The sequence below is a fragment of the Scleropages formosus genome, chromosome 11, assembly GCF_900964775.1.
Source record: "Scleropages formosus chromosome 11, fSclFor1.1, whole genome shotgun sequence".
NCBI classification, from domain to species: Eukaryota; Metazoa; Chordata; class Actinopteri; order Osteoglossiformes; family Osteoglossidae; genus Scleropages; species Scleropages formosus.
Window position 1 is genome coordinate 11,745,057 of NC_041816.1, and position 25,720 is coordinate 11,770,776.

Sequence of the window (25,720 nt, forward strand, 5' to 3'; positions counted from 1 at the left end):
TGTACTAACTGGATGTGTGACCAATGGGATCCACATTTCTGAGGGCCTGCTGTTGTATAGAGAACAAGAAGAGCATGTAAGGTTACATTTCTGGGTTGGAATTCTTGCCCACATGAAAAAGAGCCATTCAGCCTGAATTCTGAATTCTATTGTGCTTCAGGACTCACTAAGTTATTGATGTGTGTCCATCGTTCATTGCAGATGTCCAGACCACCCACACTATAAATGGAAAAAGTACGTATCCTGCAAGTTCAGGGTTTATCATCACATGCTTGCCTTATTTCAGTTCTTCACTTGAGTGTCTTAAGATTTTTTTCAAGCATCTATGTATTCAGAATCCTGGTTTATTTCTCCATATTTTGGGAACTGTAGCTGAAATACCCCAACCCCCCCAAGACTGATGCCAAACTTAGAAATTCCCGATTCTTAGAGTTGTCATTCATTTCAATGAGTACTAATTCATGATGAGATATAATCAGAATAAATACATGTTATGTAAGTGTTGAGTGTTGATAAACATTTTAAACTGTCGGAATTCCTTAATTCATAACTGAAGTTCTTGAATGGTACTCTGTGCCAAGAAATTGTGTAACAACTGATGCGTTCCATATGGGTTTGAGAAAACCGCTTCTGCTGTCCTCTTGTGGTTACGTTGAGGAAGTGCTGCTATCCTTTAGTAAAAATACAAAAATCTGTTAAATTTTGTGGGAAAAGATTTTGTTTGAGTTACAGTAACCGCCTGGATACACCGTGTATGTTTTCGTGAGCCCGCTTCACATTCCATTTCCCTGTTTTGATTTCATCCAGCGGATGAGTTTACATCTGTGCCCATCTCATGGCCCGAGAGCCCAAAACGCTGCCGTAAGTAGACCCCCGGGCACAAGTCCAGTGCCTGTAGCCTCCATTTGTTTCACTCCCTCCAATCATATCCTCATTTGCTGTCGTTGTCTTGTCTTTTCACACCTCTTTTCTTATCAATCCAATAAATAACATGCTAGAACAGGGAGTGCCAACCCTTGTCCTTGACGGCCAGTATCCTGTACCTTAGCCCCGGATTGTTTCACCAAAATTATTTTCTATTGTAACTCCTCACATTTTGATTCGAGTGTGGGATTCAAATTAATTCTCTAAAACCTTAGATATGCAGCTTTCTAAGAGCGTGGTTTGACCATCCCTGTGCTAGAGGATGTGGCTTTCAAAGCGCAGTCAGCTGTCTTGTGGGATTAGTGAAATAATCCAGAATCGGTAGAGTACAACTGCTTCTGCTGGCTCAAGCGAAACATTGAGGGAAATGCATCTATTTCCTCACCCTGACCAGTAATGATGTGCTCATGTTTTCCTCCAGAGCCCGAGGTTCAAATGGATCAGCCATGTTGCAGGTCACTCTATGATTTTGAACCGGAGAATGAGGGAGAGCTAGGCTTTAAGGAAGGCGACATCATCATCCTCACCAATCAGATCGACGAGAACTGGTATGAGGGCATGATCAACGGGGAGTCGGGCTTCTTCCCCATTAACTACGTGGAAGTCATTGTGCCTTTGCCACAGTGAAAAATGGCTGCGCCTCTGGGCATGAACTCATAAATTTACACCAATTCACCAAGACAGTTTGTTAATGTCTCATTCAGTGAGAGCCTTGCTTTTCCACAGACTTTTAAATGTCCTATTTTTCAATATTTATTTTGTACATTTTACATGGAGCAACTTATAACTGTGGTATATTGTACAATACCTTATGTAGGCCTTGAATTTCTCTTGTTTGCTTGTTATATTGCATATAATGGGGTTGGTATATTCTACTGCTGTCTTTGTACAATTTCTTCTATGATGTAGAATTATTAATTTACCTGCCTGCCGTGGTCTTAAGTGTTTTTGAAACACAATTTTAAACTGTGAGTATATTAACTGCAACTTAATGAATGTCCTCACTGAGTTCTGTTTACATGGTATGACTTACTGTGTTGCAAGAAATCAAAGTAAGTATTACAAGCTCTGTGTTAAATAGGGTAAAATGACCCTGTTGCACTCTATAAAGTGCTTTTAAAAATGTTATTTTCATTGCACTAAAGCTTTAGAATTTACTCCCATGGATGCATGTTTTCCTCCTTGTTTTTCCTGATCATTGCACTTTCAGTTCTCTCCATGATAATAAGAAACACATATTTATATCTCATTTATGTCTCATTTATAGTCATCTGTAGGGTAAATATAGAAGTTGGTATGGATTCTTACTTGTACTTCTTATTGTACAGTATGTGATAGGTTTTTGCTAGCCTTTAGTGTTAGTCCAGTGTCTGTCAGATAAAAACCCAGATAGCTGATGTTAATGGGGTATAATTTGTAATCATGTCTTCAGTCAGGAAGAAGAATGTTTATTCACACAGTACTGCAATCATCTGAACTTTTACCAGTCTTTACAGCCAGACTGATGAACTAAGAGTAGTGCAAATTTGGGTGCGTTTTTCTGAAATTCCTAGAGAACATTACTGAGGGAAATTAATACAAGTTATGTAATAGCCATACTATAAATTAATATTTATGCCATTTGTATGTGAAATTCCGTAACGGTGATTTTCCCCATGTACATCCGTTTCCATCGAAAAACATTTCTGCAGTGTGCTGATATTTTCGTTACTCATGAGATTAGATTAGATACTGCAGTTGTATTTTGTCACACGTTCACATTCATGTTCTTATTACTGGACCAAGTAAACAAGACAAACCAAATAAAGTTTAAATCACAGGGAAATTCGTGCAGATGTTTTAATACTGCCGGCTGGTATGGTGTCTAGATTTATTTAGCCATGTTTGAGCGAGAACACAGTGCTGAATTTAAATGAAGCCAGAACCAGGTGATGTTTTTGACACTGGAGAGATGGCGTGTGTCCTCAGGAGAGCACAGGTCTGTTTTTACAGTGTGCTGATCTGAATTTTTCTGAGCTTGAATTCAGTTGCAAATGACTAACGATGAAAGATATAAAGCTGCGTTAAATTGCATTTTTCCGTAACTTGTTGGTGTTGAAAGACTGAGAGTGAGACACCATAACTGAGACAAGATGAGTATGCCGGAGTCATTGTTTCAGTAGGTCCTCTAGGCTTCCTCCAGGTCTATCAAAATCTCTGTTAATCAGTTGATTTTCTTGCAAACTTTAATGATTGAGAAGTTTCAGTATATGAAAGTACATTCCTGTTTCAATAATTCAGATGTTTTGTAGGTGTTGTAAATCAATGCATTGATACTTATGTTGCATAAATAAAGAACACGCTGAAAAAATATTGCCTGCGCTGACATTTAATTTTTTTCCATTTGCTGCATGTTTTTGTAATGCCATTATATTTAGCTCAGCCAAAGATAAATCCACTGCTCAATAACCACGTTACCTCCCCTACAATATTTTAGTACTGACAGCAAACATTCTTTTCTTTACGTGGTATTTGTAAACTTTCCACACATCTGTGTTAAACGTGTTACGAACTTAATGTTTCCCAGCACGTCGGACTTTTTCAGTCGTTTTAAGACTTGTACATTGTGAACATTGATTAGAAATTATTACCTAAGAATCCTTGCACAAGTGTTCTTTGCAGGGTGCGTGTTTATATCCAGATTTCAGTTCCCTTTGACTTAGAGCTCCTGCCTTTGCTGGACTTATTCTTGAGTGATTGCGCACCTTTCAGATTGTCTTCACTTTGACCTGCAGCGTCCGCCTCAACCTTTAGTGCAGAACAGTGTCCTCTGCAGGACCAGGCTGTCTTGTGTTTCTCCACCAGATCCAGTGTTGGTAGAGAGGCAGTGCTGGTGACATCCTTGAACGTGAGGGAGGCCACAGAGTGGTTGTCCTGGACGATGGCTTCGTAGCCTCTCCAGTTCTCTGGAGCACGCCAGGAGCTCTTCAGTCTTTTCCAGCCCAGGTGGTTGAGCTCCAAGAAGTTCAAGAAAATACAGAAGACCCCAACAGAAAACATGAAAATGAGGAACACCGTCTTCTCTGTGGGCCGTGAGGCATAGCAGTCCACGGGCTGGGAGCAGGGAGATGATGTGCAGACAAAGCAAGAGGGTACCTGGAATCCGAACAGCAGCCACTGAGCAAATACGAAGCCCATCTCCAGGGCAGCTCGAAAGCACACGTGGAACACGTAGTATTTGGATAGGACCCCTGAAGGCCCGTTGCCCTCTGAGCAGGCCGTGGACTGAGCGATGGAGACCCCTGGGCTCTTCTGGGTGTTTGCTGCAACAATGCCCTCCAGTGTGTCCGCCAGACTCTGTCCGAGGTGCCGATGAGACTTGATGGAACAGCTGTCGGAACTACAGCTCCTGTCGCAGGCCTCGCTTACTTCTTTGGTACGTTCCCCTGCTTGCCGTTTCGAGAGGCTATGCCAGGTGTAGATGATGAAGCACAAGGACGGCGTGGACACGGTGATGATCTGAAAAACCCAGAACCTGGGCTGCGAGATGGGCGCGAAGGCATCGTAACACACGTTGGAGCAGCCCGGCTGCACCGTGTTGCAGACGAACATCTCTTGCTCGTCAGCGTAGACATCCTCCGTGGCCACAGCCACGACGAGCAGCCGGAAGATGACCATGACGGTGAGCCAGATCCTGCCCACCATGGTGGAGTGCTGGTGCACGGCATCAAGCAGCCGCTTCAGCAGAGTCCATTCGGTCATGGCTCTGCGACGGAGCTGTAAGTACACCACTTGAAATAAGTCCACTTCAGACCTGGCAGCTCCGTAGACAGAGAGCTTCACGTTGCAGCTCTGGGTCTGAAGCTGCGGGGCCATCGCTGCAGTGAGCCATCCCTTTCTCCTTCAGAGATAAGGCAGGTCTAAACCACTGATGGCCACTTGACACAAGTCACATGGTTGCCTCTCTTGTCTTCAGGGCTCCATTTAAAATGATTCAAGAGACTGCGCTCTTCCTATTTTAGAGGACACTGATAAAGCAAGTTGATAAAATTCTTTTTAGATTAGGCCTTGTGAAGGTGCTGGAGGTTTCTTCTTTAAATGGGCATGCATTCTAAAAGAATGCTGTTTTGCAGTCAAATACAGCTAATATTATGTTACACAGCACCTTTACCTGTTCTCGTAATTTAAAATGAATTATGACATTGATCTTTGATTTGATAACTTCATTATGATTTTGACTTGCAAATGATGGGGCAGCTGGTGGTGTATTGCAGCTATTACCTTGCTGTTGAAGGATGTGGGTTTGAATAGTGTCTCCTGCCACAATACCCCCGAGCAAGGTACCTGGCCTAAATTGATGCAATGATGTTAGCCAGGTGTATAAATGGATGCATTTTAAGTAGCTTGTACGAACCCAGTGTCGTAAGTGGTGTTGCACAAAGGTGTAACTTGATTTCAAGGTGATTCAGATATCTTAAAGTGTAGGGTTATCTGGGGAAAAAAAAATTGCTAACTGTTAGTAAAAGTGGGCATGTGGCTGTTTTTCTAACACTGGATTACGCAATAACAATGGATCAAAGTATAACAAAGATGTAGACGTTACCTGCGCGGGGTCATGATCAGCACTTGCCGGGATGCACGTGCAGAAGGCTAAATGTGGAAGAAATCTAACGTATTCACTGGAAGTTGGAATGTTGTCAGTAATAACAATAATATTAGCCCTACCAATAAGTCAGACCTATGATATTTTTGGAAAACCCTTAAGTTACAGAAAAAATCCCAGCATTCCCCCCAAAAGTCTTCTACAACTATACAGCATAGTGTTTCCTTCACAAAGCCTCTTTTGACAGCCTTAGGTCCAGCTACTGTTTAGGAAGGAACCTGGGACCATAACTAAATGTGTTATCGATTCCTGGGACACTTGAACGGCTGCTTGGAGCAGCTGGCCAACGACGAGACTGCTTCTGTCATATTGGAGCATGAGGAAATTGATGCACGTTAAAACGATCCCTCACAAACGGGCAGCTTTCCTTGCCCGTGAGCACAGCATAAGGTTATATAGTGATAAAATAATTGCCATGACTAAAGTTCTTTCTGACTGTCTTTTGCTCTTAGCCCCTGGCAATCAGATTAAGACCCTGTGGTCCTGGACCTCATTGAGCTTCTTCAGCCTGAACGCATGGAACAAAAGAGGAAAGCGCCTTTTTAATGGTTTCCCAGCGGCCCGTGACACCGCACTGCGATAGGGGTGCTTCCTCAGAGACGTGACCACTGCTCTCCTCTTAGAGCTTTCTGATAACAGCCTCCCCCTCCACCAGAGGGCGGGGCCCGAACCCGCAGCCGCAGCAAACGGAGACGCAGACAACCGCACGGTTGGATGCAGTCAGAGGAGGAACAGGCAGCAAAGTGGTCAGAGATGTCATCTCGCAAGCGGAAGGTCCCTGTTTTAAATCCCACTCCTGCTGCTGTACCTCTGATCAGTGCACCCACCCTCAATAGATACAGTAAGAATAATCACACACACATTGTCCGAAACCGCTTGCCCCAAGCGGGTTCGCGCCGAGCCGGAGCCTAACCCGGCAACACGGGGCGCGAGGCAGGAGGAGGAGGGGACACACCCAGGACGGGACCACACACAACTCATCATGTGACAACTGATATTGTTTCCCAAATTCTCAGATTTTTTTGTTTGTACATCTCGTATCAAAATGAACCTGATAATAGATTCCCGAGGACACTATATTCACTTATATGTGACATAGTGTATTATTCCATTCACCCAGGCTAAGCCTGAGAAGGACTAGCGAGAAAGGATGGATTGTTCTATTCGATTTATTTTTACGCAGCGCTGAACGAGGTTAGAGCGCTGCAATATAAATATAAATTGTATATTGCACGTAAAGAACCTTTTCTGTGGCTCCCATTCATTATGCGAGGCCTCGGGGAAAAGATGGAAAAAGTAGCCTTGAAGGTTTATGAGAAGGTTTCATCTTGGAATGAATGTGGTATTTAACATGAAGTGCATATCTGCGGTGCCCTCGGGAGACAACAGCAGTGCTCTTTTCCTCCTCGGACAATAAGGAGGGGTAGGACGCGGGAGCGAGTCAACGCCAGACTGTGGCCCGGCTGTCTCGCCTAACCCTAAAGAAGAAAGGAAGTCTCATTCTTTGCACTTGCTGGCCACTTTGTTTTTATTCCTATGATAATCTTCGGCGTCTGGGCTCCCTGCACTGTCCAGGCTGTGTCAAAGAAATTATTCACCCTCTCGCTCTGTTCATGAAGGAATTTACATTGATGTCCGTCCCCCCTTGCCTATTGTCTGCCGCAGCTTGTGAATGAATAGCAGACAGGATTAGAGTAAATAGAAAAAGGGGAGAGATGGGAGGGGGGCTGGGTTCGAGTCGCAGACCCGATCTCCTTCCCCTGCCGCACTTTCATCTGAGCGTAGAAAGCGTATAAAGATGGAACACGCCATAAATATGAATGGAAAGGTTCCTTTTGTTGCTCCTGAGCTGTACGTTTAGCTAATATAAGTTCCTCGTGGTTTTAAACGTAGGCAATTTTTGCCGTCCTTAATTTGACGCGTCTTCTAAATCGCCAGACTACAACCGGTGAAGAATCCACACCCATATTACACTTTAATGTGATAAAACATATTTCATCATCGAAAATGAAAGGACAAGTAAGGGAATTTTTGGGTCATATTTGACACGATTGGCACGAGTAACTGAAAAAGGATCTGTTCAGGATTCGCTCGATTTGTTGGCAGTCTCTCGCACCTTCAGCCGCTCTGCAGCGCGCCCGTTGTCCTGGCCGGAGACGGAAACGACGGCACGGATGCTTCGAGGAGCTCCGTGGGAGCGTCTTCTGTGCGTTTCTCGGCGGATCCTGGCCCGCGTTGATCGTGACGGCGCTGGGTGTGCGTGGACCAGTGGGTACGAACACGGGGAGCCTCAACGGGTGCTATCGCGGGGCCCTTAAAGGACCTGCTACTCAAGCCCTGTGTTTGGGCCGGTGGTAAATCCAACAGGAGACCACTCTTCACATTTACGGTCCTACTGCTCGGTACGTTCCACCACGCAAACAACAAGCAATGTAAAACAGCACACGCTGTGTATCTCTACGCAGAAAACAGATTTTTTTTCCTAATTAAATCTTTTCTCGGATACAACCGTGATTAAGCGGTCTTAGTTAAATCGTATTGAAGAGGCCTCGTAGCCAGGTGCCTAATATGAGCGGTTCGTTACAAAACAACCCCTAGGTGCGCATTTTCTGACTGTGAATTATGAAATATCCTCCCGTGATGTTTTCTCGCGGTCAAATTACCATAATTTCCGATAGATTGAAAGGCAGGCAGCAGCATTGACTGACTGGATTAGAGGGCTGTAGTAAGTAGGTGCCCTTGGTGTAACTCACAGCGATGTGAAAAGGATTTCCATTTGTCTAGTCTGTGCCCGCTTCCCCATCTAATCCCCATCTATTCCCACCGCCGACCTTGAGCTGAATGCTAATCTGAACGGTGGCGGCAGACAGCCTGTCGAGCGTGTCTTCGGAGCCAAACGGGCGGGCAGACGGACGGAGACGGACGCGGAGCCCTCGCCGGCTTTCACCGCTCGCTCGGGACATGAGCCGCGTTTTCATCGTGCCGGTGAGCGTTTGGGAGCTGCTGTTTTAACATTTACCGTGTCTGGTGGCGAGTGTTTCTGTCATTCACGCGGAACTCATCTATAAAACACTCAGTCTTTCTGCGCGATGCTGCTCTTGAATGCGGCCACATGCAGGGTTTACAGGTGGGTGGATAGTAGATGTCATTTTTCGTACCCTTGCTGCGTAGACTAGTTTTGCGGTCTGTTACTGTGGATTAATAGCACAATCCTTCGAGGGCGGTGCGCTGAATTCCAGTGAGACGTATAATAATACTGGCTCGCTGCTGTTATTTCCATGTTTGTGCGTGGTTATTTTTGGGGGATGGGATTAAGATGAATTTACCAGGAAGCCAGAGCTATTTTGTTGCCAGCGTCACTCAGCGTGCGGGTAAATGTGCATTTCAGATCTGGATTAGAGTGTAATCCTTGCTTATTTCAGTGTTACATAAAGGTTAAAAAACATCAGAGGTCATTGGCATTCTTTTGTTTTACCAAAACTGTGATTTCTCTCCGCACTGGAATTAGAGAGTTCATCACTATAGACGCGAGGGCTGAATACGCCTTCATATAACAATATGACGAAGATATTTTCTGACGAGGGTTACCGAACTTTTCGACAAGATCAACCGCAACGAGAATATTATTGAATATACCAACAAATAGAAGTATGACCGAAGTGTGTGTGTGTGCGTGTGTGCGTGTGTATTTTCCATTTTTTAACCATGTAACTTTGCAACACTCACACTTGTTTCTTAGGGACAGTTTCAGATAAAGGGAGAAAAATGAAGGAAATTGCATTTTTGCAAGTGGTTTAAGAAGTAGCGGCTTTTGAAAATTGCGTTGACTCACACTTATCAAACACAGGGTTAGAGCCCTGCGGTTACCAGGGTAATTACCCATTTCGCAGAGCCGCTGTGGAGGCACCCTGTTCGGTTAGAAAGTGAAGTGAAAGAAGAGAGCAGCTGATGTTCCCTGCAGTCCGAGGTCATCCGCTCTACTCCTCAACACATGCAGAGTGTGGAACGGAGCGTGTTTCCCATGAAACATAAAGAAAACATGGTGTAATAGCTCATGGGGGCGCAGCGGGTTTGGCCAGGTCCTGCTCTCCAGTGGGTCTGGGGTTCGAGTCCCGCTTGGGGCACCTTGTGATGGACTGGCGTCCCGTCCTGGGTGTGTCCCCTCCCCCTCCGGCCTTACGCCCTGTGTTGCCGGGTTAGGCTCTGGCTCCCCGCGACCCTGCTTGGGAACTTTATTGGTCAAACTCCATGTGAGCTGAATAGCAACTGTAGTAAGAGAAAGTGCAGCTTTCACTATATTTAAGACCTATATGTTACATTTCAAGTGACATCCAAAGGTTGTGTTGACCTCTTCTCATAGGGTTTGTGCTACTACGCGGGTTTTCGCAACACGAATTGACCCGGGTGCAACTGGTAAGTAGGGGAAAGAGGTCAGTATAGCGCGAGACTCGTGCTGGCTTGGAGGCGACTTCATCCCCAATGGGTTTACGAAGCCGGCGGCCTTCGTTCAAGTACTCGCGCGAGGCTCGGTTCCCCGCATCCTTTGCCGTCGAAGCGCTCGTTGCGAGGTTCTCACTTTTCCCAACGTTTTCACAGAATAACTTTTTCTCACCAAAAGAGGAGTAGGCAAGACGACGGAAATGTGCTGGCGATAATGTTTTTAGGTGGTTAGCGGAAAAGAAAAGCTTTAAACGGGTGAAAAAAGGTCGATGTTACGAAGCGTTTCGGAAAAGTGAAAGAACGCGCTGCTGAACGCGCCGCTGGCGTAGAAGAGTTGGTGTTACGTTCAAGGTATGTTTAGTTAAGGTCAAGGTAATATCCCACAGTGGGATATTACCTTGACCTTAACTAAACATACTTTGTGCAATATGTACTGTTGCATTTCTTTATTAATTACGAATTTAACATTTTTAAGCTCTTCTAACATTTTTACTGAGATGATTAAAACAGATAATGCTCTGCTTATCGATCTGCCCCAACCGTATTTTCCCAATAAGCCTTGTTTTTATTGTGCCGTTTTCTATAACGCAAAGTTTTACGGGAACGTATCTGTCGCATCGTAGGAAGACACGACTATTGCTTTAAAGGACATTTTAAAAATTTAAAAAAAAAAAATGGCAAACGAACAAGTAGGTAAAAAGGTTTAAAAAGAATAGAATTTTGTGCCTGCTTACTACTGTCTGATTACCCCTCATTATAGATCTTGTAAGCATCTATTGATCCATTAGTCAGAGGTGATGGATCACTGCTCCTTTTCCCCAGTTTGCCATCCTTCACATAAGGAAGTCATCGGTGCAGGTGATTCTGCGTCCTTCCGGATTTTTCCAGTGTTCTGTCGAGTGAATTTTGTCTGGTCTGCCGTACAGTGTCACTGTAACCTTTTCTCTGTGTTCCTGCCCAGTGCCAGGTGGGGTCCCGGTGAAGGGACTCGATGGCCCCTTGTCTGGCAGCCATGGCGACCGAGGAAACCACGGGTCTGGGGGAGGGTGGCCCCGTAGCACTGGACTTGGTGCAGGTGAAGTCCCTGCTCGAACCTGTGAGACAGGAGCGGCTGGCGCTCCGCCTGCAGGAAGTCATCGATGGCAGCAACCACGTTCCTGCGGTGGTCACTACCTCCAGAACCAACAGGTGAGTCAGTTCCAGCACTGACCAAGGTCACACTTCAATAGAAGAAGGTTGTGCAAGTTGAGAGCGCACCAGGTCGTGTAGTAGTTAGAGCTGCCGCCTCTGGACTTCGTATCACATCCTGCTGTAATAGCCTCGAACAAGATGTTCACCCGAATTGCTCCAGAAAAAAGTACTGCTGTAAAAACAGGTAAATCACCTTAAGTGACCTGGTATTGTGAGCTGCATTGGATAAAAGCATCAGCTAAATGAATAGATAGAAATGATTTCCAGCGGTCAGATTTTTAAAATTGTACCTGGTTACGGATTCCTGGCTCGGTCTAACTCAAGGTGCTCGTTGCACTTTGCTTCCCGGAGCCTTCGCAGCGAAGATCCCTTCTGCCGCATCTGTCACGAGGGCAGCGGCGTGGAGGAGCTGCTGTCCCCCTGCGATTGCGCCGGCACCCTGGCCACGGTCCACCGCAGCTGTGTGGAGCGCTGGCTCGCGGCTTCCAACACCAGTCGCTGTGAGCTCTGTCACTTTGAATTTGCCTTGGAACGCTTGCCAAAGCCACTCTCGGAGGTAAAGGAGGGGGCAGCTGTGCTCCAAGAGTACGTTAAAGCTCGACAAAGCCAACAATTAAATCTGTTCCTAGTTTCCTTCTCTCTGCTGTCCCTTCATGGCCCACTACACAGTGCTGCTTTTATTATACTATAGTATGTTTATAGAGTTTTATTATTTTTTTAGTGTTTTTTAATACTTTTATATTATACCAAATACTGTTATATAGTATAATAAAAAGTGTTATATTATATATTAGCTTGGATTTAAAAAAAAAAAAAAAACTTGAGGATGCTTGCAAGATGTGTGCTCTCATTACGCTCTTGTTTTTCACAATCATGTTGCTGGATTTATACCAGCAGCATATTATCCGGCTCTGTTTATGGATAGAGATAAGCAGCATAGTCTCATACACTGTACAACACTGGTACTCAAATAGCCAGATTTAAAAAAATATTATCTGATCCCGGCTTTGTCTTCTGCTTTCATTTCTCTGCTCGCTTAAGTGTGTGCTGTCTGCCAGATGCTTTTAACTGTAAAACCACTCGGCATGAGAATGAGATTAGATGGTGTTTCCTCCCATGTGGATATGACAGAGTATGACGTATGCTGACATTATGTCCCGTAGTGACCGGGCGAAGGACAGCATACGGTAATCTGCTGATTATACCTCAAGTGTATTACAGTCCACAAGAAACAAGGGCTCATAATGTCAAAACTATGTGTTAACGCTGATTTCATGAAATACATCAGTGAGGAAGCACGGGCAAAGCGATTCTAAACCAAACGTTCCGTTGCAGAGCTGTTGTCCTTGGGAATATGTGCCGTACAGAGGGAAAACAACATCAGTCGTTATTTACCGGACATAGCGTGACCTTGGATGCCGTTCTTTGGAAATGGTACTATGACAAGTTTGTCTCTTCTGTTTTGCTGGCTTCGCTTGGGTCCCAGTGGCTACACGCTCCGTCCACGCAGCACCAGAGAAGGACGTTGTGTGGAGATGCCATCTGCTTCATGTTCATCACCCCGCTGGCCAGCCTCTCAGGGTGGCTGTGTGTGCAGGGAGCCGTGGACCTGTACTACAGCAACAGCACGGAGGCCTTGGGACTCATAGTCCTCACGCTCGCGCTGTTTGCCATCTACCTTTTCTGGACAGTCGTGAGTAGTTTGAATGATATCCCACACACACGGGCCAGGCTCTCTCCGCAGGGATGCAAGCTGCGCCGCGTTCTCTCGGTCTTAGAAACTTCTAGAACGAGTGCGAAATGTACGCAGGAATACGGTCTCCCGCTTCCGAGGTGCGGCTTCATTCGGACAATCATTTGGATGTTCTTTTCGGCAGAACCCCAGTTTATAGGGGGTAGATCATATGTTTTGTCTCTAAAAACATAGTAAAGGGACAGCTGTTAGTGTAACTGTTAGAGCTGCTGCCTTTGGACTCACAGGTTGCAGATTCGAATCTCACCTCCAGCTGTCGTACCCTTGAGCAGGGTACTTACCCTAAATTACTCCAGTAAAATTACCCAGCTGTATAAATGGGTGAATAATTGTAAGTTGCTTTGGAGGAAAGCGTCAGCTAAATGAACACAATGTAATGGTACATGTATTCTGGAATAAATAAGCAGGCTTGCATTTTCTGTCCAGGAAGGCGCAGGTGGCTGAAAAAAACGAGTGGGAGATATTTAATTTTAAAGGTGAAAACAAATCAGCTGTCCCAAAAAAACAATTTTTTTTCAAAAGACCGGGCTAACATTTTTACAGGATTTACAGGAAACACAAGGCCTGTGTGTTTATGCTCATCTCTGGCTCTAGTATCCCTTTCTGGGCCCTGTACATCACATGAAATTCACCAATACCCTATAAAAAGGATTTGGTAAGAAGTAAAAGTGTAGTAAATTTTAAAACGTTGTGAGTGGTACCCTGCGATAGACTGGCGTCCCATCCAGGGTGCAACCCCCCCCCAGGCTTGCACCTCATGACTCCTGGATAGGCTCCAGATTACCGAGACTGAGTGCGGCCCAAAGCTAGTAGATGCACAGGATAGACGACCATCTACAGGTGCTTCTCCAGTCTTTTGAAAGACTGAAGGCAGCACTTGCCACTTGCGATTGCTTTCCGTTGGTGCGTCGAGTGAAGCTTTGGCACACGATTTCATTTGCTATGCTTGCTCTCCTTATGAGAAAGACATGTTTGCAGGGAACCCCATCTTATTACTGTGACCATTACTTGGATTAAATAGTCCTACTCATGGTTTTATTGTGAAGCATGAAATTCCAAAGTTAAATTATCAGCCAAAACAAATGCTACAAATAGTAAGGATATATCTGGATTTCAGTATAACAAACAAACATGCTTTTATGGACAAAATTTGTTTCCTCCTCTTACTTGGAAGTGCAAAGCAGTGTTGTGCAAAATGTAAAACTAGGTGTATCCATTCCCACAGGTTTCCCTGCGCTACCACATCCACCTGTTTGAAACGTGGAGACAGACCAATCAGAGAGTGAGACTGCAGGTTCCCCGGCCTGCAGGATTACTTTGCAGCAAACAGGCACTGCTGCTACATCCATCAAGCAAGGACACCAGCAAGGAGAGCGTGGTTTAGGTCCTGCATGGCAGACCACCTTCCACCATGGATGAGGCCAGGATAGACCTTTCACTTTCTGGGGATTTATTTATCAAATGTACAGCAGATGTAGTTGTAGGTATTTTCTGGGAACTGTTTAATATCAAATGCAACCCTTTTTAAAAAAAAAACAAAAAAAAATGTATTTAGGAGAGCCCTACATCTGATGCACCTTGGTAAAACACAATAAGTACTGTACCTGGCTATGAAATGGCTCCATCCTTTTTTAAAAGCAAGCACACTGCATTTTTTCCAGTAGAGCCCTGTAATCAGCTCGCCTACGCATGGGGTCTATTCAACATACCACATTTAACCAAACAAACCAATGAATTACAGTAATTGATTCAGTAAAAATCTTTATTATGAGAAGAATATTGTACTGTTGGTTTAAGTGCACCATGCTTAAATTGTAGCAGCTCATTTTGCTGGCAGGCAACACAGTATATGGAATAAGAAAAGGACATACATAGTATATAGTGTAGATTTTATTGAAAATAGGATAACATTTAGCATTTGTTAAGCAGTGGAAAATTAAAGGCCACTTAATATCAGACGAGCAAATTTTTCCTCCATAGGATCTGAAAAAATATCGAATGAGAATCCTCAAATCGAAGCAGTCAAACGCCTCACTGGGCACCAGTACACTCCACTTTTGGCAAATTACAATACTGACATCAGGACACAAGTCTCCCTGTGTAACATTTAAATAAATACTCACACTCCACAACTCTCCACCTTATTAAAAATAAAGTTCTTTGGCTCAAAGGCAGACAACCTTTCCAAGTGGCCTTATGAAGCCTTATATAAATATTAGTACCCAAATTATGTTCAAAAGATATACAAGTGCATTTGAAATCATTCCACAAAAAAGGCAACAGGATGAATAATAGTAAGTATAAATTAATGTAGTTATTCTGGGCATTTCTCCATATGGTACAGTCAATGAGTTCTAAGACACATGACAGCTAACTGTATCTCACCATCATAAAACTGGCATCCAGCTTGCGCTAAGAAAAATGGCATTACACAATAACCACAAAATGGAAAAATGTAATGCTTCCTGCCCAAAGGAGGCACAATCATACATCTGTGCTCTAATTCTTACCTATGTTCATTTAACCATTAAGGAGGGATGATTGGAAAGTATTACAAAACCAGTCTCAAGCTCTAAACACTTCACATGATGGCTGCAGGTAAAGGCCTGGCTGAAAACCAACGGTCTGCCAGGAGATAAGAGCTCTCTGTGTGCATCACTGGTCATGTTACAGCACCAGCCAATTTGTGGCCTGCAGCTCCAAGAATGGTATTCTCTGACACTATAAGCTTCCAAACAAGTTCACAGGCAGCAGGAACCATTCCAAGTAGCACATTCAAATACGGGATTTCCAGGTGAGACGACAGCTGTTACATTACAGCACAGCTGGCTTCCTCCGCTCCATGCTGACCCTGCAAAACAATAAATGCCAAGACTTCAGCATCTAGCTCAGCTTTGACAGCGGAGGGTTAATTAGTAGCACTGCGATAGTGACATGCTATGTTAAACAAGCAGAGGGGACTACTTTCCATCGGGGCGGGGCAGCGCAGCTCATGCAGGACGTAAACCTGTGGTACAGGTGTGCCTACGCAGTGGCTCATTCGACGAATGAGGCTCAAGCTAGGTGGCCTTCATATTAGTTTTGAGGGGACTGAAGCAAAATTGAACCAACTGATCAATCCATGAAACAAGCAGGCATGTAGCGGAAGCATTGCTGGGAGTGTCTAATATAGCTGCATTGAACACCTCACCTCCAGTGCTTAGCCCGTCTGCACAGCAGGGTGCAGCTCAGGACACCAAACAACATTTCTTTTTTCTTCTTTTCGGCTTATAAGCACCAGACAAGCCAAAGAATAAAGATAATGTTAAAATCAAAATGATTCTGGTACTTCTGCCAGACTGCACTACAGGTGGTCCAACTTACACCGTCGTGTGAAATTGTTTCAAAATGCATTTTGTAAACATGATCCAGACTACTGACGGCTGCATACCTGTCGACGGAGATGCCCTTCGCTGACAGCTATGGCCTCCTCTTCCTCCAGCTCCACCTCAGAGTCCCCTCCTCCGCCTTGTGCTACACATAGCAGCCTTCGCTCTGCTATCTCCTGTAGAAGACACACGGCAATTCCAACTCTCACAGCTAACTGCCCTACAGTGCTCTGCATGGGCTGAGAAGGAAGGCAGGCTCTGCTCGTACCTCATCGTGAGCATTTACGAGGACAACCCGGACATCGTCGACCGCACCCCAATTTTGCTGGGTCCCCCACACCAAATCACTGGGAGGGTTGGAGGTAACCCCAGCACTGGAGCCCCAAATCTGAGCAGGGAAAGACAATGTGTGTATGACAAATGACACTCACTGCAGACTTACAACATAAGTGATGCTGCAAAGATGAGATGATGTGCTTACTGTCACAGTCTGTCTTCCATTCAGAACGTATGAAGGTGGGATCTGGAAGACAATATCTGGGGCAGTCCTATGGCTCTTCCTTATGACCCACCCACCTAAAGGTTGATCCTGAATGAAGTGAACACATTTTTACAACTCAAGCCTGCTTCCTCCTACACTACTAAAAGATAACTTAAAAAAAAAAAAAAGATTAAATAATCCCAACTGTGTCAGAATTGTTCCGAAGCTTGATGTAATTTCCTTCGAGGTCGATCTCATCGATGGAAACACTCCCCCGAGATGAGGCATGCTGAGAGATCTTGTACCCGGACGAGCCGGAGTATCTTCCCTCCATCTTGCGCTTCCTGCCCCTCGTCCTCTGGGAGGCCGGCATATGTGTGCGGGCCACAGCACCGTGCTGCGAGGGACTGGGAGACAGGTGAAGCCTGCAGAGCAAGAGTGAAAGGCATGCAAAATTAGAAAGGCAACCATTTTCTCTACACAAGGAACCAAAGATGACTCTCCTCCTCATAGTTCTAGCTGTACAGCAATCCCTGGCACAGTCACAGTCCTGTAGACTGACCTATAGCTCAAACACCATGTGATGATTTACTCTAAACATAATTACTTGATATAGTGCACATCACAACATTCTTGGTGTGAGGACATGAACACCAAATACAGTAATCATATACCAAAAAACAAGTAGCAAAAGGAGGGGGGGGGGGGGGGGGGGAGGAAGCTTCACCTCTGTTCCTCTCCTTCCAGCATCTTCCTATAGGCATTGATCTCCATGTCTAGCGCCAACTTCACATCCAGTAGGTTCTCGTAATCCTCCAGCTGAGCCTGCATTTGCTGCCTCATATCAGACATTTCCTGGTCCTTCTCTAACATGCGTCTCTGGCTGGCTCGCCGCTCCCGGTCTAATGTATCCTCTAGGTCCCGCACTCTGATCTCCAGGGTGCAATTCTGGAAAAAAGGATCATGAGGAATAAAACCATCCGCATTTTCATATGCTATACATAAAAATCAGAATTTGCTCCTCCAAGTTTAACATGTGGCAGGACAGATTTTTCAGGCAGGAGAAGAAGCACCTGCTTAAGAGTAGCAACCTAACAGCATAGCTGAGAGTCATAAACACAAGCTCTGCAATGTCACCATCTATGCCACTCTGATTGTATTAGAACAACCATTCTTTGAAATCACAGCAGACGGAGGTTACAGGTTGAAAGACGGTACAGTTTTAAAAGGCTCAACCTTCTTCTGTGTCTGGCTGAGCTGCGCTGCCAGGTTATCCAGCTTCATCTTGTTATCAGCAAGCTCCTCCCGGGTTGAGCTGACAAGGTCACTGTGCTTAGTTGCTGCTTGTTGAGCGTTCTCCAGCTGCAGGATCACATTGAGCAAAACAAAAGCACTTCAGTAAGTGTACGACTTTCCAAAAGTCCAGAATATTCCACCAACTGAACTTTTTTTTTCCTTTTTGCTAACTGCACTCCTCTCTTCCCTAGATTCAACTGATACAACTTCAACATGATATTCTGTTCACGGCTTCTACATTTGCCCTTTCCTTCCTCTTCACCTGTATTCTTTGTGTGGCTCTCTGACCTATCTCGTCCAAGCACTTGCACTGCGGCTGTCCTAACAGCAGCTCCTTTGGAAGAACACGCAGAAAACACCATGCACAACAGGCTGGAACTCAAGCAATACACGGAGTAGCATCACAATTCTACTGCAAGTGACAAGCTGGCATTCTGTTAAGAAAACTTCTCAAAATGTTATTAAATGTTTTGCAATTTTAGCTGCCACTCCTCTTTAAATATTCAATCATACTGTAAACTAAAAGAATATAGCAACTTAGTCCATGAAACAATAGCCGGTGCAACAGCACGTGTAGTCAAGATCACTTCCTGTACCTTGGCACCAAAGGTCTTCCCCAGCTCCTCCTTGTACTGGAGGACTTGGACCTCATGCTCCTGTCGGAGCTGCTGCAGGGCTTCAGCCAGTTTGCTCTCAAACTCCTTTTTTCGTCCGGACTCCACTTCCAGTAGCCTCGACTCGTGACGTGTCCGCATTTCCTTCACCTCCTATGTGCCATATATGAATATGAATTACAAGAGCTTTTGTTAAGCCACATGTCAAAGCACATGTTGTAACCCTGGGCCTTTGAAAACAGAAGCTAAACTAGAAGCCGTCATACTACTTGAACTGCAAAAAAATACTAATTTTAAACATGTTCATTCATTCATTCATTCATTGTCAGTAAACACTTATCCAATGAATTTGTTGCAAAGGGCATGATACAGCTTAAATCCTGAACGGGCTGCAGCACATGCACACTCACAGACACACACAGGGCAATTTAAGAATCACCAGTTACCCTAAAATGTATGTCTTTGGACTGTGGGTGGATAACCATACAAACTCCACAGAGTCAGATTCAAACCCACGCCCAAATCTGCAGCACTGTTGCCGTGAGGCATCAGTGCTACCTGCTGTGCTGCCTCAAATCAAGCGTTGCTCGAAAAAGTAGGGGAATCTTAGCGGTACCAATTAAGTATAATCTATGGATAATTTGCAATATTAGCTTTGATAATGGAAGTGGGCCAGTCAGAAAACAGCAAGAATTGAAAATGCCTCCTCATACTTCTTCACTGATGTGTTTCTGAAAGTCCATTTGTTCATGGGCCGTCTGTAGCTGGTTTTCCAGGTCCACCCTGTGCAGCATCTCCTCGTGAAGCTGAGTCTTGGCATGCTGCAGGGCTCCTTCCAGCTAAGAAGTGAACATCATTCATTTACTGTGGCACTGGGAACCTCTGCTTCGCTGCTGCTTGCTCTGCATGTGACGACACCTCTGCCGACATGAACATTCTAATAAATATGACCCAGGACTCCATTGGGCAAGAGAGGCGAGACCAGCTGCAACAAGTTTGAAGTACGTTTCAGGTTCTGATTACAGCATGGTTTACCCGGTAAACAGTATCACCAACACCTACATTGGAAACCTGAGCCTTGAGCTCAAGCATTTCCTTTTCTTGTATCCGGTTTTCTGACAGCAGGTTTGCAAATTCAGCCTCTCTGGAGTTGAGAGCTGCTTCGACGCTTCTCCATCGCTCCACCGCTGTGGTCAGGTCGGACTCCGTCTTATTGTTCCTTACAAAAGAGAATCACCGCACACCGAGACAGACAAGCCAGGTGAACACACTGTACATAACCGTCTTTCTCGTAGAAACATGGCTGCCTCTTCATTACCAACACTTTAAACTGACAAAAGTATCACTTGATTAACAAAGTCAGCATCTAGTCTTCCATATATACCTTGAACCATTCCAGCTGCAGGTGGAAAACTGTACCAGTTCACAAGGTATGGAGAATGTGAAAACAAAATGAAAGATGTCCTATGTACTGTGTCGGAGAAGTTATTTTTTAAATCCAATACCCAATTACAAACAAGTGAAAAGGTGGGAATGAAATCAACGTGAGTACAGTGTAGCGGTATAATGACGTGAGGATGACGTGCCTACGACGACGTGATGACGTCAAGCTGACAGCCGTCCCACTACCTCGTCTGCAAGCGCGCATGCTCCTCGGACAGCCGGCTCAGCTCGATCTGCAGCCGGGCCCTGTCTTTGGCCGTGGTGTCCAGCACCTTGCGCGCGTCCGCCAGCTCGGTCTCGTAGAGGAGCCGCATGCTGCCCACCTCCCGCGCACTGCAGTCCTCCTTCTCCTCCAGCAGCCGCTGCATGCACCTCTTGTCGCTCTCGAGCTGGCGCACGCGCTCGATGTAGGCGGCCAGCCGGTCGTTGAGCTGCCGCAGCTCCTCCATCTCCTGGACGCGGCTCATGCGGGTGGGGCTGGAGCCAGAGGAGGACGGCGACTGCGACGCGCCGGCCGCGCTGCGCCTCGTCGTGCGGGGGCCACGGCTCGTCGAGCTGACCGGGGTGGAGGTGGCGGAGGCCATGGCTGCGCGGGACAGTTGGCGCGGTCAATAACAGAGTCGGCCAGCACTAGTTTCTCACGCTACACTTCTTCACTTAGACACCTACGACACAAGCCCTGCAAAAGTTAGCGAGACGGCTAACAGCATTACGTTAACTTACTAAAGTTACAGAATAACAAGAAATTCAAGAGGGCACAGAGAAACACTTAGCGCGTGAGGCGTTCATTCTGGCCCCGCGCGTACCCGCTCTCCTTAAAGACGCTGCGGCCCGTTACAGGAGCGCAGAGGTGAAAACTCGCCAAATGAGCTCGTGCAGCGAGCTCCAGCCGCTGTCAGCTGTGAGCGAATGAAATGACGGCGGGCGATGACGTCACTCCGTCACAAGGTCTGGTGCGCGTCAGACGGCCTGAACGCAATTAAAGGGACGAGGAGAGGGAGGGCCGGATTGTGGGTGGGTCTCGAGTCGGGGGTTCAGTAGGGCTGCGCCCTTGCAGTCAGAATGCCAGAGGTTCAAACACCGTTCCCCTCTCCTGTTGTAGTACCGTTATCAAAGTATAGTACTTCTGTAACAGTAACCTGCTGTGTAATATAAATCGGTCAGATGAGTCACTTTGAGTTAAAGTATCAGCTGACAGCTGACCAACAGTTTCATAATTACAATCTACATGCATGATGTACACCTAAAGTTGGGTTGGTCCATGGTTAGTTCCAGACTTGCATGGAATCCTGAGATCTCTGAACAGCAATGCGGCAGTCATGATTTGTCCTTGATTAAAACACTCTGGTATGTATTTTCTGTAACTTTATTTCTGGGTTTACAGATAATAAAATACACTGTTAGTTGTCAGTAAAAATGTACTGCATGCTGTCAGTAGACAGTAGACTGCTGTCAGTTTTATACTGACAATTCTTAGTAAAAAAACTGTTTCACTAATGAAATATTTTCTTATAAACTCAATTGTACAATGCATTGCAATGCCAGTCAATAAAATTCATTCATAAATAATGTGTATCGTTAACATGTACTGATGATTTCATGATTATGAAATGGTTATGACCACAGGATTGAAACAGAGTATTATCTATTACTTTCATTGTCTTTTTGGTTATGGTTGTTAACCTTGCAGAAGGTATCTAATGTGAATCTCCACTTCTGCTGTAGTACTCCTGAGTGAGGTACTTATACTGAACTGATAGGCAGTAATATGTTTATTATACTGTACAAATGTGTAAGCACTGTAAAGTTATATATCTAATACTGTGGAAGTCACCTTTCCTGAGTTGTCAAAAAATATTGGTTAATAATATAAATCTATTCAACATCCAGGGGGGTACGGTGGCACAGCGGGTTTGGCTGGGACCTGCTCTCTGGTGGGTCTGGGGTTCGAGTCCTGCTTGGGGTGCCTTGTGACGGACTGGTGTCCTGCCCAGGGTGTCCCCTCCCCCTCTAGCCTTGTGCCCCGTGTGGCTGGGTTAGGCTGCAGCTCGCTGCGACCCCACTTGGAAAAAGCGGCTTCAGACTGTGTGTGTGTATTCAACATCCAGCCTTTTATATAAATACTCTCCGCTATGCAGAAACATATATCTGTGTAATTATGTCTCAAGGAGTGTGAGAATGTATGTGTGGATGGGGAAGCAGGTACCCAGTCATGCACTCTCATCCCTGTTAAGATTTATCTTGCCTCACGCCCTATGATTTCAAGACGAGCTCTGGACCACCATGATCCTCCATTACTGCACGTGGTTAATGATAATGAATGAGATTCATCTCCTTATTTCTGACCATGCCTAAATATATAAAGCACCACTGGAACACAGACAGGTCCTCAGACTCACAGAGATACATTTCATCCCAAAACTAAAAGTTGCGAAAACAAATGTGCTTTTATGTTTTATTTTTAAAAAATTGTAGTTTATGAGTGGGGTACGGTGGCGCAGTGGGCTCTAGCGAGAAGAGTCATACTAATGTTCTGGGGGAGGAGGTGCACATGACACACAGCTGCACAGCACCAGCACTGCAGTACAGAACAGCGCCACCGATGGACAACAAGGACCAGGCACCATAGGGACAGCATTGCCACCAAGGGACTCCACTGTTCCTCCTCAGAAACAGCACATTTGGATAAGACATCTAGGCCACACATGATGGCAATACATGGACTGCAGCCCCAAAGGTCACCCTTGGTGGGTCCTTGTGGACACAGGGTCCACCACTTTGCTCATCTGGCCACACGTGCTTCCTCACATGAATGGCCTGCTTTCTCCTGGCTAGACGCCTAGTGCACTGCAGATGAAGACGGTGACCAGTAAGTGAGCCAAGGTGAAGGGGAAGAAGCTCCTTTGTGTAGTTGCCCAGGGGCAAAGAAGCAAAGAACATCTAGAATCCCTGCATCAGAGGGCTGAACCTATTGACCCCCCAGGGGGTTGGGGGGTGACATGTTGATGTGCCTGGGGCTTCCATCCACCTCAGTGCAGAGATACTGGCCCTCCAGCCTGTAAGGCCTAAGTGTATAACTGGGTCAATCACTGTTAGTTTTTTTTTTTGGTGAAAAGCATCAGCTAAATGTATTGTGAAATATACTTTTCAATTTTCCAAAATTTGTGAAGTTTGGTACTGTATTTTACTGCAGCAATGAGGTGTTTTTGCTCCTGAAACATGAATTCTACTAAGTATAAATACAGTTGATAGGCTCCCTGCACCCTGCTTGATTCGCATCACTTTGCTCTTTGCTACCAGTTGCATCAAACCTGTGTGCTACGAGTGCCTTTTTTTTACACAAAATCTGGATTTGTACAGTATGGCCCACATTTTTATTTGTCCTCTGTTTATTGCTGTTTCCATTGTTTCTGATGGGAATGAAATCCCCACTGCACGTGGCACTATTTCGGTCCATTATGTCACATGGTTGGACCCTCTGTACATTGGACCCATATGTACTACAGCTACATCCACAGCAGAGGGCAAAATATCCCCATCAGTCAGTGACACACACCGCAATGGGCTTGTTCGACAGTTCATCCGGTTCCTCAATTCATTCCTCTTGTTAATTTAAATATACTTTTCATCAAATGTTTAAATGACACAGCACTCTCCTGTTATTCTCGCCTGGTTTGTTTTAGTATTTTTTTCATCTTAAAGCAGTTACGTACAAAGATCTTTTTTCTTTTAATGTCTTACCTTGTAATGCTATCAAAAAGATTAACAACATTTAAATGACTGTTGGAATCTGCTCATTCAGTGAACAGTGAACAGATCCAAATAGGACAGTCACTAAAGAACTTATATAGGAGCCTATATAGACCATGATAAAGTCATATTTGTGCTGTTTAGAAATATTAATGTTTATTTTTATCCTTTAAAAATTATGAGTTTTTTAAATGGGTTTTTAAACTTCTGTGTTTTACACAGTCACATGTGATAGGCACAAAATAGTTTTTTTTCACCAGGAAGAACTGTAATATGAAAGCTGATATTCAACAGTCTTCAATTTATATATTATATACATTATATATCTATATACTGTATCTAGTGATAAGAGAATTATCCCAAAAATTCAGATAGAGCTATAAGTTAGAAATGTGCTGTGACAATGATGTGACCCTCACTTGCACTTACATCACTTATGAAAAATCAGAAATCATAGAAAAGTCACTTTATTTCAATTGTGTGTTCTCCTTTTATGACGTCATTGTTTTGTAGTGACGCTGTTCTTAGGTTAGGGTAAGGTCTTGTATTCCTGTTGAAACAAATTCCTATAGATACCCGCCTTATTTCTTCATACAGGTATAATTTTTTTACAATGTGTTACTTTCTGGGGGGCGCAGTGGGTGAAATGTGTGTGTGTTACTTTCTCACTGCCACGTGACGTGGGTGACATTATCATTATGAGGCTTTAATTAAACACCTCTTGTGGGGACATATCTGTCGAACTGTGATTATTATTTTTTTAATCACGCATACACACATGCACTCACCCAGTCACATAAAGGGCAATCAGGTGTCACCAGTGCAGCTGAACTGCATGTCACTGGACTGTGGGGGGAAACCGGAGCACCCGGGCCGAAGGAAAGCCACGCAGACACGCGGAGAACACGCAAAGTCCTCAGAGAGCGAGCGGGGGTCGAGCCCACGTCCTCTCGCACCACCCTGGCGCTCTGAGGTGGGCATGACAGGCTGTTTAGCACGAGCTGTGAACGCAACCACATCCACAAAGCGACAAGGCAGTAAATCATTTCTTATACGGTCGCGCATGCTGAACTGGACGTTGTTTTCCAAGCAGCCGCAGCTCCTTCCCTGCCCAACGGGGCGCTGCGCCCCCTAGCGGAGGCTCGCCGCTCTCCGCTCGCCGCTGAGCGCAGAAGCGATCGCTTCATTATGAGTCGCCGGCTGTGCGGCGGGGGAGCGCGTGCCGAGCGGGGGCGCTGAAGCGGGAAGCGGCGGGTTGCGCGCAGTTACATGCGGGGAGCGGACACTTTCCGCACGTCCTTCAGCGGCGTTTTAACGAGAGCTCCTCATCTGCGGACTTGAGGACGCGTCGGGAAATAATTTCCATTCCCCACCCCGTTGTCAAAAGAAAGTAAAATGTGGCTTTCCGCATGACTGAAATATTACCGTGAACTAGAGCCGAGGTAAGACTTATTCTTTTTCCTAAATTTGCTTATCTCAGTTTTAAAAATGTGATCTGAAGTTGAAGTAACTGGAGATGTTTGAAATTGCAATTAATTTTGCTGACATTTCGATTTTGCTTAATAATTCCCACTTTCTCCATAATTTAGCTCTAGATTTTTAAATGAATTGGTTCATAATTGTAACAGCGCACAAGGTGTTCTTTTCCGTCCTCGCAAGTTACACGTTTTAACTGTAAAAGCACTGTTATGCTTAATTAATAATCTTCATTGTCACAGATGTCACTTCAGTTACTTGGTGAAAACAGGTGTACAAACTGTCTAGCTTTGCATAACTATATACTTTTTCATGGCACAAATATACCCTACTATGCAATTT

General features: G+C 45.1%; 5 protein-coding genes across 11 annotated transcripts in view; 3 read left to right on the plus strand and 2 right to left on the minus strand.

Annotated features, from left to right (window-relative positions):
* Positions 1 to 3,262, plus strand: part of sh3gl3a (SH3-domain GRB2-like 3a) — a 36,019-nt gene extending 32,757 nt beyond the window's left edge. For 2 of the 4 annotated variants that reach the window (XM_018763803.2, XM_018763806.2), the window contains 3 exons: positions 202 to 234; positions 808 to 861; positions 1,346 to 3,262. In XM_018763803.2, the coding sequence (XP_018619319.1) occupies positions 202 to 234; positions 808 to 861; positions 1,346 to 1,551 (293 nt within the window). In that variant the 3' untranslated portion in view covers positions 1,552 to 3,262. The remainder of the gene's footprint in view (positions 1 to 201; positions 235 to 807; positions 862 to 1,345) is intronic. The other 2 variants (XM_018763805.2, XM_018763804.2) reach the window with 2 other exon arrangements.
* Positions 3,263 to 3,594: 332 nt separating this feature from the next.
* gjd6 (gap junction protein delta 6) lies at positions 3,595 to 4,779 on the minus strand. Its single transcript, XM_018763270.2, has one exon. The coding sequence runs from the start codon at positions 4,777 to 4,779 to the stop codon at positions 3,595 to 3,597; it is 1,185 nt and encodes a 394-aa protein (XP_018618786.2).
* Positions 4,780 to 8,432: 3,653 nt separating this feature from the next.
* LOC108941257 (E3 ubiquitin-protein ligase MARCH3) lies at positions 8,433 to 14,386 on the plus strand. Of its 2 annotated transcripts, none has more exons than XM_018763962.2 (5): positions 8,433 to 8,551; positions 10,968 to 11,194; positions 11,549 to 11,753; positions 12,684 to 12,890; positions 14,176 to 14,386. In XM_018763962.2, the coding sequence occupies exons 2-5, from the start codon at positions 10,998 to 11,000 to the stop codon at positions 14,332 to 14,334; spliced, it is 768 nt and encodes a 255-aa protein (XP_018619478.2). In that variant the 5' UTR covers positions 8,433 to 8,551; positions 10,968 to 10,997; the 3' UTR covers positions 14,335 to 14,386. The 2 variants fall into 2 exon arrangements, with proteins under 2 accessions (XP_018619478.2, XP_018619479.2); XM_018763963.2 differs by lacking the exon at positions 8,433 to 8,551 and adding an exon at positions 10,458 to 10,864.
* A 91-nt stretch (positions 14,387 to 14,477) lies between these two features.
* On the minus strand, positions 14,478 to 21,052 carry lmnl3 (lamin L3). Of its 3 annotated transcripts, XM_018763960.2 has the most exons (13): positions 20,959 to 21,052; positions 20,339 to 20,738; positions 19,772 to 19,928; positions 19,423 to 19,548; positions 18,692 to 18,862; positions 18,036 to 18,161; positions 17,527 to 17,747; positions 17,005 to 17,224; positions 16,800 to 16,907; positions 16,587 to 16,706; positions 16,381 to 16,494; positions 16,141 to 16,216; positions 14,478 to 15,801 (listed from the first exon to the last, which is right to left on the minus strand). In XM_018763960.2, exons 2-12 carry the CDS (start codon positions 20,734 to 20,736, stop codon positions 16,178 to 16,180), a joined length of 1,800 nt encoding a protein of 599 aa, XP_018619476.2. In that variant the 5' UTR covers positions 20,737 to 20,738; positions 20,959 to 21,052; the 3' UTR covers positions 14,478 to 15,801; positions 16,141 to 16,177. The 3 variants fall into 3 exon arrangements, with proteins under 3 accessions (XP_018619476.2, XP_018619475.2, XP_029112160.1); XM_018763959.2 differs by lacking the exon at positions 16,141 to 16,216; XM_029256327.1 differs by lacking the exon at positions 16,141 to 16,216 and having other exon boundaries at positions 20,339 to 20,817.
* Positions 21,053 to 25,191: 4,139 nt separating this feature from the next.
* adamtsl3 (ADAMTS-like 3) overlaps positions 25,192 to 25,720 on the plus strand; it is an 81,276-nt gene continuing 80,747 nt past the window's right edge. The window contains exon 1 of the mRNA XM_018763271.2: positions 25,192 to 25,344. The gene's annotated coding sequence lies outside the window, so the exon portion shown is untranslated. The remainder of the gene's footprint in view (positions 25,345 to 25,720) is intronic.

What these genes read in the sequence shown, in the direction of transcription:
- gjd6 (XM_018763270.2), bottom strand. Translation starts at nt 4,779, where the DNA reads ATGGCCCCGCAGCTTCAGACCCAGAGCTGCAACGTGAAGCTCTCTGTC.
- LOC108941257 (XM_018763962.2), top strand. Translation starts at nt 10,998, where the DNA reads ATGGCCCCTTGTCTGGCAGCCATGGCGACCGAGGAAACCACGGGTCTG. An exon ending in TGCCAAAGCCACTCTCGGAG is followed by an intron (nt 11,754 to 12,683) that starts GTAAAGGAGGGG and finishes CTTGGGTCCCAG; the next exon opens with TGGCTACACGCTCCGTCCAC. An exon ending in TCTACCTTTTCTGGACAGTC is followed by an intron (nt 12,891 to 14,175) that starts GTGAGTAGTTTG and finishes CCATTCCCACAG; the next exon opens with GTTTCCCTGCGCTACCACAT.
- lmnl3 (XM_018763959.2), bottom strand. Translation starts at nt 20,736, where the DNA reads ATGGCCTCCGCCACCTCCACCCCGGTCAGCTCGACGAGCCGTGGCCCC. An exon ending in CATGCGCGCTTGCAGACGAG is followed by an intron (nt 19,929 to 20,338) that starts GTAGTGGGACGG and finishes CTCTTTTGTAAG; the next exon opens with GAACAATAAGACGGAGTCCG. An exon ending in TCAAGGCTCAGGTTTCCAAT is followed by an intron (nt 19,549 to 19,771) that starts GTAGGTGTTGGT and finishes TTCACTTCTTAG; the next exon opens with CTGGAAGGAGCCCTGCAGCA.